The sequence below is a fragment of the Bombyx mandarina genome, chromosome 21, assembly GCF_030267445.1.
Source record: "Bombyx mandarina strain Sakado chromosome 21, ASM3026744v2".
Taxonomy (NCBI): Eukaryota; Metazoa; Arthropoda; class Insecta; order Lepidoptera; family Bombycidae; genus Bombyx; species Bombyx mandarina.
Genome location: NC_143227.1, coordinates 4,882,630 through 4,900,680, shown reverse-complemented (window position 1 = coordinate 4,900,680; position 18,051 = coordinate 4,882,630). Strand labels below are relative to the sequence as shown.

At 35.6% G+C, this 18,051-nt stretch overlaps 2 protein-coding genes across 3 annotated transcripts; one reads left to right on the top strand and one right to left on the bottom strand.

Moving 5' to 3' along the window:
* Window positions 1-642: 642 nt before the first annotated feature.
* On the bottom strand, window positions 643-7,103 carry mRpL2 (mitochondrial ribosomal protein L2). Its single transcript, XM_089736287.1, is given in 7 exon segments — window positions 643-879; window positions 1,550-1,588; window positions 1,591-1,680; window positions 2,520-2,600; window positions 4,964-5,099; window positions 6,053-6,165; window positions 6,743-7,103. Coding segments are annotated over 7 exon segments (951 nt in total). The 5' UTR covers window positions 7,029-7,103; the 3' UTR covers window positions 643-673.
* Window positions 7,104-7,418: 315 nt separating this feature from the next.
* Window positions 7,419-17,405, top strand: LOC114253085 (uncharacterized). 2 transcript variants are annotated; one of them, XM_028187846.2, is made up of 3 exons: window positions 7,419-7,732; window positions 8,034-9,513; window positions 11,983-17,405. In XM_028187846.2, exons 2-3 carry the CDS (start codon window positions 8,171-8,173, stop codon window positions 12,101-12,103), a joined length of 1,464 nt encoding a protein of 487 aa, XP_028043647.2. In that variant the 5' UTR covers window positions 7,419-7,732; window positions 8,034-8,170; the 3' UTR covers window positions 12,104-17,405. The 2 variants fall into 2 exon arrangements, with proteins under 2 accessions (XP_028043647.2, XP_089592412.1); XM_089736286.1 differs by having other exon boundaries at window positions 7,454-7,630.
* Window positions 17,406-18,051: the final 646 nt, after the last annotated feature.

The following is an 18,051-nucleotide window of genomic DNA, read 5'->3' as shown; positions in this document are numbered from 1 at the left end:
GATCTATGTCCGACAGTGGACGATTGTGAGCTAATGACGATGATGATGATAGACATCAGAAAGTGAGTTACGTCATCCGGCTTGAAACTAGAAATCTTTCTCTCGATTGTATAGTAATTACGCAAATTAACACTTATAAATTTCTTAAAATAAATAGGGGCTTATGATGTGACAACGTGTATATTAACACGTCTACTAAGATATGAGTTTGAACCCCGTTCTTCCACCAGAATATCGCCAATTTTTATTAAACACGAAAGAACGTGCTAACTGCCTGCAGGATTCGGACATCGGCACAGTCGCGTCGTTCAATACGAATACACTGGACGTCTTATACGTCAGGCCACGACAACTTCGTTCATTTATATCAGTGGTTCCCAAACTTATTTTGTCTACTGCCCACTTTGAGAATAAATTATTTTTAGCGCCCCCATTTTGTCTACCTACTTATTAACCAATATAGCGAGAGCTCAGTCACTGTCTAAGAGTCCTTCTAGATGAAATTACAAATCGCCTCCGAAGCCTCTACACAACGCCCTCTTTTTTTCTCGGTCTCTTACCGCCCACCATTAGGCCTGCAGCGCCCACAAGAGGCGTTATCGCCCACTTTGGGAAAGGCTTATTTATATCAATAAAAAACAATTATAATCACAACAACAACAATTTACTAAAATTATGGTGTCATATTTAGTATTATGGGCGGCAATTTGGTGCTCGTCGGATTGCAGATTTGTTTGACAGGTTTCGGGGGTTTGATCTTTCTTCCGTGACGACCAGACTTCCGCTGCCACAGACCTGAGCGAGGCCGGTTCCCGAGCCACCTGTTCCGCTGAGGGGACCCTATGGGTGTGCTGCCGTGAAGAACGTTGGACAGACGACCTGCGAATGATATTAGACATTATAACTATCATATACAACATAAATATAAGATTTTAGAAGTGGCCGATGATTTGTCGATCCAGAATCCTATCTATGCTCACCCCACAATGAAGTTTTACACTAACACTACAATTTCACTTTCTGAAATTTTTATTGCTTTCAACAGACAGACGAACTAACAGGTCACTTGTCTTAAAGCTTGGCAGAGTTGAGGACTTCTCTCTTTTATTGTGCTGCTCGATTGAGCGTTAAAGTGGTGTGGGATAACAATTCAATGCCCCGCCCCCACGTAGTGGGATCGTGAAGCCACACCTACTTCGCACCGAAGGTTACTACTTTAGTCAATCATTTTAATCTTTATTCGGTACCACCACCCTGCCTATTTTTGCCGTGAAGCAGTAATGCGTTTCGGTTTTAAGGGTGGGGCAGGCGTTGTACTTTAAAAAGCAGCGACTTGGAACTTTCGTCTCAGAGTGAATGGCGGCATTTACGTTGTCGATGTCAATGGGCTTCGATGATCACTTATCACCAGGTGGGTCGAGCCGTCGTCCTCCCAATATTGCAGTTAAAAAAAAATCAATAGCATCAATAAAATTAAAAAAGCATGGCAAACGATTATCTTATATTATTATACCTAAATGATTGATATATAAATATGTATAGAACTTACCAACAACGGCCATACAAAGCTGATTGAAACTAATAGTCTTTTGGAAGGCATCTGAACAATAACTCTGTCGTCTTGTTTCCGTACGATGGTCCCAGATGTACCTGCCGCGTGTATATACAGACCGCCTTGACCTAGAAAATTAATCATGATTATTCAAGAAATATTTCTTAGAAGAAGAAAAAATACATTAGTACGAAAATAAAATAAAAAACATTTTCTATAACTGATAATACTTTAAAAAAAGAATATTCTCACTGATATATTATTATTATTTATTTATATTTATTTAAAAATCTTATTAATATCATAATATTTTTAAAAAAAGATATTAAAATTATAATTTTTATAAAACACTATATAAAAATAGATTGCCGCTGATGGCGGTGTCTACGATACAAGCCACCAGTGGTTAGGGCTCCAGAGTGAGAAACCTCCTCACAATGCGTGCAGTATCGAGGATAACTGCTTTCTGTATTAGGCCCTTAACCCAGCTGGATAACAAAAGTTTCTTAAGATGTTAATCGAAACTTATCGCTATAAAGCCGTGTTCCGACACAACTATTGGAACAATGATGGTTGAATCAACATGCCACATGGGGTAGTCTCGTGGGCCAGGTCTAAATATTTTATTAATTTGTCCTTTTCTGCCTTCACGAGGTTATTATTATTATTATTATAAGTCATTAATAACATTAAATTTACGAGGTTTTTTTTATTACATTAGCTTGGTAGATGGGTCACAATCCACTTGATTTCTAATGGTTTCCAGAAACACCACAAAACGAATTCCATTACCATTGATTCATATGGTGGGAGACTATAAAAATATTGTGATGCTTTCCTTCGCTACAGGCGTGACGTATGGACATTTTGCGGAAAATATAGTAATTTAGTTACACATTGCTTATTAAATATTAATTATCTTTAATGTTACATAACCTATACCTAGGAAGAATACAAAAATAATTACCAGGTTCTTTCTCGACGCAGTGCACTATCGTTCCTATAGGTAAAGCTCCTAATACGTAAGCATCGCCTTCATTTGCACGAACTATAATGAAGAGAACAGTGTGAGTATCGATGAAAAGATTTTTAATTTATTTTTAAAATCAAACATAGAGTATGACAATAGACGAATAATCCTTTCGTATTAACTAAACGTGGATAAACTCAAGAAGATAATGGGTAATAAGCTGTTTGTGCTCGACGTGATAGTTGAATTTATTCTGTTGTCTTCTTTTAAATGATATAACTAACGATAATATTTTTATTTATTGCTTAGATGGTTGGACGAGCTAACAGCCCACCTGATGTTAAGTAGTTACTGGAGCCCATAGACATTTACAACGTAAAGGCGCCACCATTCCAAGGAGTATCCCTGCAACCTTCCGAGAGTATTGGGATACTTGGGGTCGACATTTCGAGCGATGTCCAGTTTCGGAGTCATTTGGAAGGCAAAGCCAAGTTGGCGTCCAAAATGCTGGGAGTCCTCAACAGAGCGAAGCGGTACTTCACGCCTGGACAAAGGCTTCTGCTTTATAAAGCACAAGTCCGGCCTCGCGTGGAGTACTGCTCCCATCTCTGGGCCGGGGCTCCCAAATACCAGCTTCTTCCATTTGACTCCATACAGAGGAGGGCCGTTCGGATTGTCGATAATCCCAATCTCACGGATCGTTTGGAACCTCTGGGTCTGCGGAGGGACTTCGGTTCCCTCTGTATTTTGTACCGTATGTTCCATGGGGAGTGCTCTGAGGAATTGTTCGAGATGATACCAGCATCTCGTTTTTACCATCGCACCGCCCGCCACCGGAGTAGAGTTCATCCGTACTACCTGGAGCCACTGCGGTCATCCACAGTGCGTTTCCAGAGATCTTTTTTGCCACGTACCATCCGGCTATGGAATGAGCTCCCGTCCACGGTGTTTCCCGAGCGCTATGACATGTCCTTCTTCAAACGAGGCTTGTGGAGAGTATTAAGCGGTAGGCAGCGGCTTGGTTCTGCCCCTGGCATTGCTGAAGTCCATGGGCAACGGTAACCACTCACCATCAGGTGGGCCGTATGCTCGTCTGCCTACAAGGGCAATAAAAAAAAAAAAAAAAAAACCCATGCACTCATGATATGTATAAATATGGATATATTTTATTACGTTATTATAAAATGAATTCGAACGGCCTCATCATCATCATCATCATCAACCTATAAGAACCCACTGCTGGACATAGGCTTCTTCAATTGCAAGCCACGACCACGATCCTCGCTCCTCTCATGCAGCTTTGACCAGCCACGATGCATAGGTCGCGACTCCACTGAGCCTGAAGGCGACCTATACTACGTTTGCTAATTCGCGGTCTCCACTCAGGAACATGTCCAACGGTTAGCATTTGTCCGGCTAATATATATCGACGCTTAAAAGGCAAACGTGATTAAGCGACAATAACTGCTTTGTACATAAAGGATAGGCAATAACCATATTCGATGCGCAAAAAAAAAAAATTTCTAGGTCTATTAAAATAATTTCAATCCTACAACTAGATACGTTAAAATAGAATGTTTTTCAGGTATTATTTTAAATTAGTCTACTGTAAAGTTCACGCATTGTCGCTTAGTCATGTTTGCCTTTCAAGCGTCGATATATATATGTATTATATTTTTTTGTCAGGAAGAAATCGCCGGACTTCCACCCTCCACTGGGGATGGTGGGCGGGGCATGTCAGAGTCGAACCGACTAAAACGTCCTGTCGCTCAACAACCCACGTCCGAGCCTCGCATGAGACAGAACTCATGAAAACTCAAAAGGGGGGAGAGTGAAGCGTTTAGTGCGAAGCACATCTCTGCCGGCACCCTCCCCCATTGTCCGGTTAATATGGCCAGCTATAAAATTAATTCGAACGGTCTATACCTCTGTAATTGTGTAACGATTTCGTGTCACGACCGTAGTCATATTTTAAGTCAATAATAACGCCTTTGTTCGTCGACAATTAATTGTGTATTTCAAAATCAATAATAAAGGCGCAGTAAAATAAAAATAAATTGAAAACCGTAACTTTTTCATTAGGTTATATGACTTGAGTCGTGTGGTTTTAAAGGCTGCGTGTTTTAGGAGGATAACAAACACCAAAAATCCTATTCGAAGTGTTTTGAAAAGAAGAAAGAAGTGACGAGAAAAAAGATTAAGCCGTAAAAGTCGTTTCAGGTTACGTATTTCACCGTAAATAATAAGATAAGACATCATTTGTTCGCCATAAAAGGCACTTATTTTTATTTAAAAACGCACTATCAAGAAATTATCAATCAATATGGTCACATTGTTTGCGCTTTCTCTATTTTTACAACACAGCTGCAAGACACTTAGTATCTTCAGCATCATATTAGTGACATGAGAGTAAAAGAGACAGTGATCTTCTTTATATTTACCTGGTATTCTAGGGAGTTTACAGGATGTTTTGATTATATCCCCAGCTTTCATGTTCTCGGTGGCTAAAATATATTTTAACTTGTCACCAACTGCCACTAAAGCTACATGCGCAGTTCTGCATCCATCTTCTATAATCTGGAACGAAAACATTGTGATTTTAGAACAGAATGGTAATACTAATACCAAAACAGTTGTATTAAATAAATTAAAATTAAAATATTTTTTTACAATAGTAATTAGAGTACATGATGCAGTTAGACAGCTTAGTGCTCACCTCTTAAGGTTACAAAAAAGATTACATAGTCCAAAGATAAAAATGCAAAATTGTCGTAATATTGAATTTGAAATTGAAACTTGGTAAACAAAAATAATCCTATCGCACATTGTTTATGCTGTTGTAACAAAAGTTTCCTCAAAACTTTTTAACGCATTTACAAGTAAAACAAGAACAAAATTCAAAAAGGAAATATCAGTATTTTAATATAAAATTAACATTTAATAATTAAAACGTTAATTTAATTACAGATAAATAAATAAATAGCTGGGAAATAAACACACATGGGCCTCAAATTAGGATTCCCTTTGTACTAGAGACTAACATACAATATATTGTGTCTGGTTAATAAATAGGAACTACAAATTCAATTTACTTTTAAAAAAAACATGTAATATTTAGGATTACATACTTTCAAACTTTAATCAAGCCACTGCCTCATGCCAATTTTTAGTTTTGCCGTAAATTATCAGATTTGGTTACATGTCTTATTAATACTTAAATGGTTACTGAAACAAAAACTTTTCATTGAAGTTTTTTTGTAACCCTTTATCATATATTATGATTTTACGTAGAAAAAAATGTACTTGCATTTGGTATTTTAATATCACATGGTCAAATTATTTGATACTAATCTTTCTGGCATCTTACTTATAGACAATTCTTATTAAATTTTATAATAAAAGATTCACTTAAATAAAATGACTTTTTTTATTAAAGATAAAGCAGTTAGGCTGCTCTTTTACTCAGTTAACAGGTTATCATCAGAGTGTAAGATAGGGAGATATTATCATATTTGATGATTTTATAATACCTGTATAACTTTTTCTTCTTGTGGTGCACCCTCAGTAGGCCCAACTCTGTACCAATCTATCCAGTGATATTTGTGTTTTATACCTCCTCCGATACCTTTAGCGACCACACGTCCTGGAAATAATATATTTTTAGCCAGCTATCAGAAATGAAATTCTTAGCAATACATGGATTCAAATTGTGAAGATCCATTGTGTTACAGGGAGAGGAATTTGTATAAAGAATGCCAGAGAACTTACAACCCTATATACGAATGCAACGGACGTCTTTTCTTTTAGGCCACAACGACTTCAAAATTAGTGTTATTAGGTTTTCCTTACACCTCAACCCCTTTATTTATATTCAACATATTAATTATTTAATTGTAGGTATTGATTATAATTTAATTAATTATACTAAATATATGATTTGAATAATTAAAATAAATGTTCAAGTGAAATAAAAATTTCGACTATTACACATACTAACTAAAAAATAAAAAAGCTCTTTTAGTCAATATATTGCAAGACATGGTAATCATTTAATTGGTGGTATTTAAATGGAAACATTGAAATAAAATAAATATATTAATTTCTTAGCTTATCCTTGCCTGCAACCTTTATTTAAAATTTTATTTTTTAATTCATTTAGATAAACCATTTGGTATAATTTTCTTCTGTAATCTTTTATTTATTTATGTTGTAGTACCGACCTGTTTCTGGATCCCTTCCAGCTAGATTTGTAACTTCTAAAGGTTTTACTGTATATTGTTCAGGAAAATGTACAATACGCCTGTAACTTTTTCCGAAACCAGGTTTCGGCTTTTCTATATTGGGTTTACTCGCAGAATGAACAACACCAACGTGAAGATTTCGTCTCGCCACCATCGCAGTAGCGATGGTTAAGTTAGAAAAAAGCCTGTTTAAGGCCATTATATTTTTGATCTTAAAACTTAAACATAAAACTGTACACGGTAGGTTATTTGGTAGATTTACCATAGATTTCCAATTGACGTAACCTAAATACAAGTGTTGTATCTACATAATCTCTTAATCTATGTCTAAAATCATGAAGCTTAAAAGCTTTATTTAGAAGTTAGGCTATCCACTATGAAGTGTATAGCATAGGTTTCTAATGTTTCTACAAGTTACAAGTTTTGATGTCATAAAGTATCATTCATTATTAATTCATTACTTTACTTTTATGAATGTCTTAATGTCTGTGTACAGGCTAAAAAATCGGACATACAAAACGACTCTCATTTTGCAGACCACTACATTAGCAGGTATAAGTAGAAATTTAGTATTTTTAGTTCTTTTAAAATCTTGTTTTTCAGTATTGTTCTTGGTTTGAGCGTTATTTTCAATTTTGCCATTCATTGCTACGTCAAATGAAACGTGCTTGTACACAGTTGCCACCTAGCGTCAACCTCTCACATGAATATAATCGTGAATGTGGCGTGTGTTGTTTGGGAAATTTCATGTCGTAAATAAATTAGTTTCAAAAGATCACTTTTTACAGTTATAACTCAAGTTCATGTGTGTTATGAGATTAATCAGTTGAGAGAACTGCTGTCTATATCGGCAAGTTAACTTAAGAGGTTGTTTAGTTTTGGTATTTTGTCATATGTTGCACGCCTGCCTTGGGATCTTGAAGCATACAAAAAAATAATAAGTTATTCCGATGCTAAATTGATAATGCCGTAAGTTATGAAGTGTTATTTAGCGCTCAATATTTCTAAACAAGTAAATTTACGATAAATTACGCAGCATTGTAGTGTTACCGGAGTTATTATTGGAAGGTTACTTGTGGCTGTACTCATTTTATGACTGATATCAGTCTTACGAGTTACGATTATTATAAGAAGACATCCCCTGTTGTGAATATATAAATTAGTGACTAACTTACTAAAGACTGATCCTGGAATAGAATAAATGAAACTTCTTTTGTTATTTTGACTGTCAATTCAACTGAATGCTGATACGAAAAAAACTTTGTTACAGAAATAGACGCAACCAGTCTTCCGGCGCATTATTTCGACTACTTGTGACAATGCGGTGCCTTATGATTGAATGTATTTACTGAAATCTTTATTGCTCTTCCATAATGATAGTCAGAGCTGACGCTGAATAGTGTCATAATGAGTCACAATCTGGCGGGAATGCCATCTTACAGGCTACCAGGGCCAGGGTTAGGACCTCCAGACTTCAAGCCTCCGATGGATACACCTACTCCACAAGCTTCAGCCCCAAGTAATCCTAAGAAGCGGAGAAAGACGTCTAATGCTAGTAATGCCCTGACACCACAGCCTCCACCAACAGCTCAAGATTTGCTTCCACCTCCTCTCACAGGATATGGAGATACCATTGTAGCATCCAATCCTTTTGATGATTCTCCTTCTACAGTGTCCCACAATGGACCAATGATGAATCAAAATGGACCTATGATGAGTCAGAACAATTCAATGGGAATGATGGGTCCCATGCATGGTATGGGAGGCCCTCCAATGAGACACATGAGCCCTCTGCCACACAGCATGAGCCCTATGAATCAGCAAATGCCACCTAGAGGAGGAATAAGTCCAATGGGCAATATGAGCCCTATGGGACATATGGGAGGCATGTCGCCAATGGGAGGCCCAAGTATGGGAATGAGTAATCATAGTATGGGACCTGGCATGGGACCAACATCAAGATCAATGGGTAGCCCTATGAGCCCAATGAATTCTATGCCTATGGGATCTCCTATGTCTTCTGGTCCTATGGGTAGTCCTATGAATATGGGTTCAATGTCAGGTAGTCACATGAGCAATAGTCCAATGGGTCCACCCATGCACAGTCCACTAGGGGCAGGATCTATGAATGGGCCCATGAATGGACCTATGGGAGGAGGTGGCCCGAGTATGAGTGTTCCAAGAATGAATGGACCAATGGGTCCCAGTTGTTCCAATGGTTCAATGGGACCAAACAATTCAATTATGTCTTCAAATCCTATGCAAAACTCTGTTATGGGTCCTGGTCATTGTGGGCCAATGAGACATGGAAGTCCTATGGCCTCTGGAATGGGTAGTGGTCCAATGGGAGGCAATGGACCAATGACATCTATGGGTCCAGGCCCTCCATACAATACCAGTCATATGGGGCATGGTGGACCTATGGGCATGGGAGGAAATGGCTCAATGGGAATGGGTCCTGGTCCAGGCAACATGGGAAATTGTGGACCACTGGCTGGAATGAGTGGAATGGCTATGGGAGGACCAGGAGGTCAAGGTGTGGGGCCAATGGGACAAGGAATGGGTATGTTTGGTCCTAAACCTATGCCAGTCAGTGCAGGGAAAGTCTATCCCCCAGATCAACCTATGGTGTTCAACCCACAGAATCCAAATGCACCCCCAATATATCCTTGTGGAGTATGTCACAAAGAGGTGCATGATAATGATCAAGCTATACTGTGCGAGTCTGGATGTAACTTTTGGTTTCACAGGTATGTATTTTTTAAAATTCTAATGTAGATTTTGGATTGTTGTATTGAAATAACTGTGGTGACTGAAGTGCTTTGACACCAGGAAATTGTAGTAGTACAAGCTACTAGACAGGGTCTTAGTTTTTTTATAATTGTATGTGGATGTTAAACGATCATGTGATGGTAACATTATTTGAGTAACCAATTCCTACCTCTTGGTATTAGATCTATTTCAGTGATCAGTGTTGTATAATATAACAGATAATCATGAATTGTGAAGGAATATATCGACATTTGAAAGGCAAACATGACTAAGCGACAATAACTGCTTTGTACATAAATGATAGGCAATAACCATATTCGATTCGCAAAAAAATTATATTTCTAGGTCTATTAAAATCATTTCAATCCTAAAGCTACTAGCTAGATTCTACTACAGCTAGATTCGTTAAAATAAATTTTGTTTTCAGGTATTTCAACTTTAAATTAGTATAATGTAAAGTTCACGCATTGTCGCTTAGTCACGTTTGCCTTTCAAGCGTTGATATTATGTCATATTTTTAAATAATATTTAATGTTTCTCTGTCTCTAAAAATTTATCTAATAATTGTTGCTCAGTTACATTCTATATTAGTAAATTAGTCGACTCTAGATAGTTGCAACTCAATTTTGTTTCAGTAATTCCTTATTCTTGTTTATACTGAAAGTTTTAACACAATTCTGGGCCATTTAAAATTGGTGATGTAGGGGTGATCATTAAAGCTCATGAACAAGCTCAACATGCTCGACATGAAAAATTAGTTATGACTAGGAAAACTAAACTACCATATTCTTTAGGGTCTTAGTGGTTTTGTATCCATCCATTCAATCTATCCAATTGCCATTAATGCTAGGACTGGCTCAAAAATGAAGACTATGTTTTTTTGAAATTGATGTACATAAAACATATATATCTTAAAGATAATGTAAATAACATAAAATAATTACCATCAAACCCTACCCAATTTCATGTATACCAGCTTGAAATTACTACTGCAGAGAAACTGAGACGTCAATGGCATATCATAAATAGGGTGATGATATTCACAGTAGTGGTGCGCAAAATGTATCCCTGATCTGAAAAGATAGATATAGATCATTTTGCTCAAAAGGTATATATCACTCATTTAGACCACTAGCTTAGTGATCCGATTCAACTGATTGGTCTCTCAATTAATTCATCTCTTCGTCTAGATCATTTAGCTCAGTACATATGTCATTCACTTTGTATGGAATATTTACAGGTCAGTTCAGTTTGTAACGGTCAGCGCCTATATATACACTTACTAATACACAATATATTTTATTTACACTAGTTTTATGATTAAATATTGAATATTTACAACATGCAGCTTAACATAGAACTAAACACATTAAGAAACTTTTTTAAATATTTGTTTTAATATAGCATGGCATTATTCGTAATATTCGTAACTTCGCAAATGAATGACAGCCTTTTTATGTGAGAATAAATAATATAAATTTAGTTTTAAAAATACATGAGTTATGTTAAGCTTTGCTCCACAGAAATAATGTACATTTTTCCTTGACAACCCTTACACTTTTACTTTAATTATTAAATTTGTGGTTTTGTATTCGTGTTTCGGCGTAGATTGGTGAATTAAAATAAAATTTTGTACATATTTGTTGTTGTACCTAAAATGCCAACCATTTTAAGTACGTTTGGAATAATAAAAAAGTTGTAGTTTAATTACAAACAACAGAATCAATACATTTTTTTTAATACTGCTAAATTTTAAAAAGTATTTGTATTTTTCATATCAATATAGTAAAATAACATAGTGAGATTTGAGAAGTCGAAGATTCAATTGCATTGGAGTACTCAATGTTGGTTTTTCGAACTACGCAATGCAGTGCATTATAGTCATAATTTAATTTTACAATTCAAAACAGCATGATAAACAGAGAACACCTGTAAAAACAAGCTATTTATTGTATGTACACTTTAAGTTAAATTTGAAGTCATCGTGGCCTAAAGGATAAGACGTCCGGTGCATTCGTATCTCTAGCGATGCAACGGTGTTCGAATCCCACTGACAAGTAACAATTTTTCTAATGAAAAACGTACTTACCAAATGTTCACAGTTGACTTCCACAGTAAAGGAATAACATCGTGCAATAAAAATCAAACCCGCAAAATTGTAGTTTGCGTAATTACTGGTGGTAAGACGTCTTGTGAGTCCGCACGGGTAGCTACCACCACCCTGCCTATTTCTGCCGTGAAGCACCAATGCATTTCGGTTTGAAGGGCAGAGCAGCCGTTGTAACTTACTGAGACCTTAGAACTCATATCTCAAGGTGGGTGACGGCATTTAAGTTGTAGATGTCTACCGGCTCCGGTAACCACTTAACATCAGGTGGGCCGCGAGCTCGTCCACCCGTGTAAGCAATAAAAAAAAACTGACTAAAATAGTTAAATTTTATTTTCAGGGGATGTACGGGACTATCGGAGCCTGCATTCCAGCTGTTGACAGCGGAAGTATACGCCGAGTGGGTGTGTGATAAGTGCCTATCTTCTAAGAACATACCGCTGGTAAAGTTTAAGCCATAGCGATGCGCCATTCCGTGCTGCCCCCACCAATATGAGTAAGAACTGTTCTTGAACATCACAAGTCTTTTTGAAAATTAGGTGGACAATTATTCGCGCAAGTCGAGTCTGACGTTGATTGTCTTAACTTGAAATGAGGTGCTATGAGAAGCATTGTGGACCGTCCTAGTCTGCGCGAAATTTTCACTTCGAACTGATCGAATGTGTGTGTGTATGAAATGAATAATTAGTTTATCGATTGTGAGAGATTTTGTTTTATCATTTTTGTAACTCAGTAAGAAAGATCTCATATTGGGTAATTTAATTAAGGTAAAAAAAAAATATATATATCGAAAATGAAAAGCAATACAAAATATCGTTGACAATTTCCCGATAACTAATAAATTATATTTGCAGACGGCTCCGTATCTAGTCTGTAAAATTATTGTCATTTGCCTTATTTATTTATAATGTTATGAATGGTATTAAACAAAATTGTATAATGTTTATGTGTGATGTTCACGAAAAGTGTTCCTTCGTAACGCATATCTGATCGAGCACATGAATATTTGTTGTAATGTTGCACGACTCGAGTTACAAAGCAATAAATAAAATGATGTCTGTCGTATGTTTTCGATAGGTACTTGTTTGACGTGTCGCTTTAGTGTTTGTGCATATTGTAAATATTTTCTAAAATGGTAAGTCTAAATTAATGGTATATATTTTCCGCCTCGAATCAATGGTGACCAGACTTGTACGTACTTGTACGTAATAATACAAGTGCAGTGTGGTATGAAAACCAGTGACTAGTACCGTATAGTCGTCGGGATTTCGCATCCAGTGAGGGGACTATCCGCAGTCGCAATGTGTGAAACACTCATAAGCGAAAATCATTTTGCGTCGATAAGAACTATGTACTTATTATTTCGTTGCCCTGTTTTGCATGTAATATTACGCGCGTTATCTCTACTTACATGTAAATACGATGAATCCATACGCTTTCTTACATTTAAGAGTGTTAAATGTGTTTGTCAATTTTTTAACTTTTGGAGAATAATTTTTTTTTTTTTTACTCTTAAGGTGTAAAATAGGTTGTGTAAATACGACGCGTAGCTTATAAATGAGATTATACATGTGGTGGCTCCGAAATATACGCGCTTGGTTGTGATTATGAAATGCATTAATAAGTGATTTAAGTTTATTATTTAGAGACACGTGAGCCGCGCCGCGGAGTCACCCACATGTGACGTATGTAATCTAGACTAATAATAGACAAACCTCTTTATATAAAGTTTAAAAAAAAAGTACATTAAAATTATCGTCGAAGACAGTCATAGACCAATTCCTAGTTAAGATAAAATACAAAATAAAATTTAAAACCATTTTATGTATTGAATAATATTTTTAAATTGATTTTCTTTTTTGGCCACAATCTTAAACTTTAATTTATTTTAGTTATTAAAATAAAACAACTGCATGATATATATATTTTTTATGTTGCAGTCCCACTTAAATCTTACGTTGGTTGTGCTAATAAAAATGAAGTCACTACAATTATTGTTCTGTCGTTTTTTCTTGCATCCACAAAAATAATATTTAAAAAATAATTCAATGTCTTTTAATAAGATATCACTGCTCGTAGGGAACGAACAAATAATAATTTACGGATAATCTTTGTTTCTATTGTCTTGAAATATCTGGAAAAACAATATGGCCACGTTGTATGCTTATAAAATAAAATGATTTTAGTATAAAGAAAAATAATCGGAGATTCTTTATTTCCTTCTACATATTTACGTTTGTAATTCAGTAGGATAACTTAATATCAAATGTATTTTTATTACCTTAAAAGTCAATTTTAACTATTAATATTATTGTGTATTATATTGTCTTTACCTTGTGTTTGTTTGTGTGTAATATGGGGTCCTATGTTTGGCACATCAATGTGGAATAAAGCTACTGTATAATGCACCAATATTATATTAAAACTACATATACGAAGTTACAATGTATCGTATGAAGCTTTATTATAATAAAAAAAATTATATTTGTATAACTATCTATTTACTATCATTGATTTGTAATTTCGGCAATGATTACTGAAATTACAGGTCACTGCCCTTACGTTCGTTATTTCACACCGAAAATTTCATACGCGATGTGCCAAATGAAAGACCGCATCATCGAATAATTTGTGTTATATCGTAACCTCATTTTTACTAGTTTATCGAAGCTCTAAACAACATAGTTATATCAGATAACACGTTTGCAAGTTAAAAAAAACTATAAACAATTGTTCCATATTGAATTGTATTTTTTTTTCGTGCGTATTTCCATTATGTTTATTTCCGATGATTCAAACTCTTTACAGCATTTGGGTTTGCTCGGTGAAATAATAAGGTACCTACATTGTGCATAAGAGTCGTTCCCGAAAATCAATTAGTATGCCACATTCCCATCAAAATAACAAATCGTCATACAATTTTGTTTGCATTGCGATCGATGTTACTAAAACTTCCTTCATTTCATTGCAGTCATAAATTAAAAAAACTTTTCCCGCTCACCATCAATGCTTTTTTTGTCTATTCGGCAAAAGGAACGGTATCTTTCAGCCTTACATGTGCTTACATCAGAAACGAATTTAACGACAAATACACACGAACCAAAAAATCGTAATGTACTGTAACTAAATGTAATGTTATAACGAACGTCATTAGTTTATAATAATTTTAGCGAGATTATACAGTTTAAATGATTAAGTATCATTCACAAATGAGTCGGCCTTGGGGACGTCTACCGGCGACGACAAAGAAAAAATGTTACAGTAAAACATATTTTTGTCACAAATGCTTCTTTGACAACATACGTTATATGGGGAAGCCCTGCGTACCTGATGGCATTGAGTAGTGTGACTAAATTGGAGATACAATTTTAAAGGCGAGCAACATGCTTTTAAAATAAAAATATACCTAACCTAACACATTTTCAACATTAAGGAATAATATTGCGTAAAACAACCCACAAAAATAATAAATCGCCATGATAATATGGCGTATTGCCGGCCCGTGCGGGTAGGTACCGCAACCCTGAATATTCCTACCGTTTGGTCTATTAGCCACGATAAAGTCATCAATAACAAAGAAAAAAAAGTTAAGAATTAAAATTGGTACATACATCTGACAGTGTTACTGTAATCATTCACCGATTATACAAAATATTAACAACCAAATTAATTAAAATATAGTTTTTATTGTCTCGTTAGATTTATTGTAAGCTTGCGATTTTTGTAATCGAGTAACATTATTGTTACTAATCTATTAGTACGCATTACGACAGTACAATTTTTAAATGGAAAAGAAAATTTGTATAGAGTTTTCGAAATGGTGTTCAATTGTTTTTATAGTAACGTGATTAGTCAAGCAATATTATATGAAGAGAAGTTATCAAAATGTGTTAAGATATTTAAAAATGCAAGCGCTCCTCGCTCGGATTTATTGTTTAAGTGAGAGAGATTTACGCAAATAAATAACATTGAATGTAAATATATTTAATATTGATCGATTAACGAATGACGATATTCTGTACAGTTACTTGTAATGAAAATATAGAAAATAATTAGTATAAAACGTTCATGAAGATAATAATTATTTTAATGCTGTTTACATCACAATCGTTGAGGCGATAGTTCCCACAAAAAAATGTGTTTTCAAATGTGTCTTAATTTACAGTAATCATAAGAATTCAAATAATACACGTTATTGTCCGGTCACTGTCTTGGTTTTTTGGTCGTTGGATTTGATTACCCTTTATTTTGAAGTGGAAAAAGTTCTTCAAATATAGCCCTTATGGGTTATTAAAATAGGATCTATCAAACCTATACCGAAGTTACTATAACGTTTATTGTTAGCGGGGTCGCAATCATCTTCTCGTTCCGCTGACTACCGACCCACGCGTGATGGCTGAGAAGTGTATTTATTTATTGCAAGTCACAGTCACTGGATACACCTTCGCCTTAAATATATTTGAAGACTGCATTTTAAGCTGGATAGGAGAATTCGTACTGACTGTTTCTACATTTTATTTACGTGTTGGAACAGCGCCCCTAACGGCAAACGTAGGCACACGTTCCAAATCCATACAAATTTGAGTTAACTTTTACGTTATCGAGAACTTTAAAAAACTCGCATTAAGCACACTAAAGAAACCGTGCGTATCGATGCCCATTTGTGGAACTCACTTGTTGGTCTACGGTTTTCGCGAATCGTAGATATAATCAAAACTACTTTTACGGCTTAATCTCGCGCATATGGTCATCACGTTATTGTCGACGTATCGAATACGTAAAGTATTCGTGGTCACAGACGACTAAAAGTAGTTTTAATTTTCACTTGCTTGATTTTGTTTTTTTTTCTACGATTGCGTTCGTTTACTATATACTCGGTATTTATTAAGCTCGGCACTAGTTATAAAAAAAACTCCAAAAGGGCTTTGACAAATACAAATTTATTCTAATTATGAAACCAGTTTTATAATTTTGAATGGAATAAGATTTTACTACCGAAAATGTTGAAACAGACACATATCCCTGTATTCTATCCAGCTTTGTTGTCTATAATAGTTCGAGAAATTGAAATGATGATTTATTTATCAAATTTATTTGGTACACAGGACTAGAGGGTAGAAGTAAAAGACTCTTTGTATCAAAATGGCGTGACAAAGTAAAGATGGCGCCACTGCTGCAAAAGTGTAAATTTTAAACTTGTATAAATTTAATAAATTTCTTCAATTTATCTTTTAATAAGCAAGTACTATTCAATTAAAATTTTTTGTCATTATTATTTACGGTGGGTTCATCAATTACTGTATTAACGAGAAAATTTAAGGAAGCATGCTTCGTTTTGTTAAACATTTAAATCAAACCCTGGTGGTAAGTTTATAAGCGCCATTTTAATGATTTATTGAAATGCTGTTAGTTATATGTGGTTGCCACTCCACTACCCTCAATAAATAATATACAAGTTCAAATTTTGGACACTATCCTTCATCATGTCTTAGAAAGCTTAAGACAAAAAGACAGGACGATATAATTTTTTTTTATATCAAAAAGATCTGAATTTTTTTTTCAATTTGAACACTATAAATGTATCATTTCACAATAAATTATTGTTTGTTACGTAAACAACTTGGGTTGTAACGTGCATAAATAATATTAAGTTATATAATACAGATTTTATGAAATCTTAACAAAAGAATCAGTGGTCTTAAACTTGTGCATAGTTTATTTTGTATTATGTGTATAATAACGAGCAATAAAAAAATATTGTTATTCGTTTATTTTATTTACTCTCATTAGATTCCTTGACATCAGTTTTATCTTCGGCTTTCGCTAGTATAGTGTAATTATACCGTAAAATTAGTTATAGTCACATCTTGCACATTTCGCATGCTTTGAAGTTTACGTGGAAATAAAATAATAAAATACATAACATGAAAAGCGAGATACTTCAAGGCCAAACGAAGACACCGGGTCAGCCGTCTCGGTACCGTGGCCCGTCAGATCCCCCAGGCCCTGCGCAACCGCTGGTGTCTGGATGCCCCGCTGGGTTAGAATCAACCTTTTTTTCCGGGCACCGAACCGAACTTCATACGAGGTGTCCGCGCTTAGGAGGCGCGCTGGGTATGTGGAATTTGATGGTCTGCAGATTTTGGGAGCAGACCATGTGCCTAAGGATATTTATAAGGCCCTACCCACCAACTTTGTTTTTAGTGGTGGTAGGACCTCTTGTGAGTCCGCGCGGGTGGGTACCACCACCCTGCCTGTTTCTGCCGTGAAGCAGTAATGCGTTTCGGTTTGAAGGGTGGGGCAGCCGTTGTAACTATACTTGAGACCTTAGAACTTATATCTCAAGGTGGGTAGCGCATTTACGTTGTGGATGTCTATGGGCCCCAGTAACCACTTAACACCAGGTGGG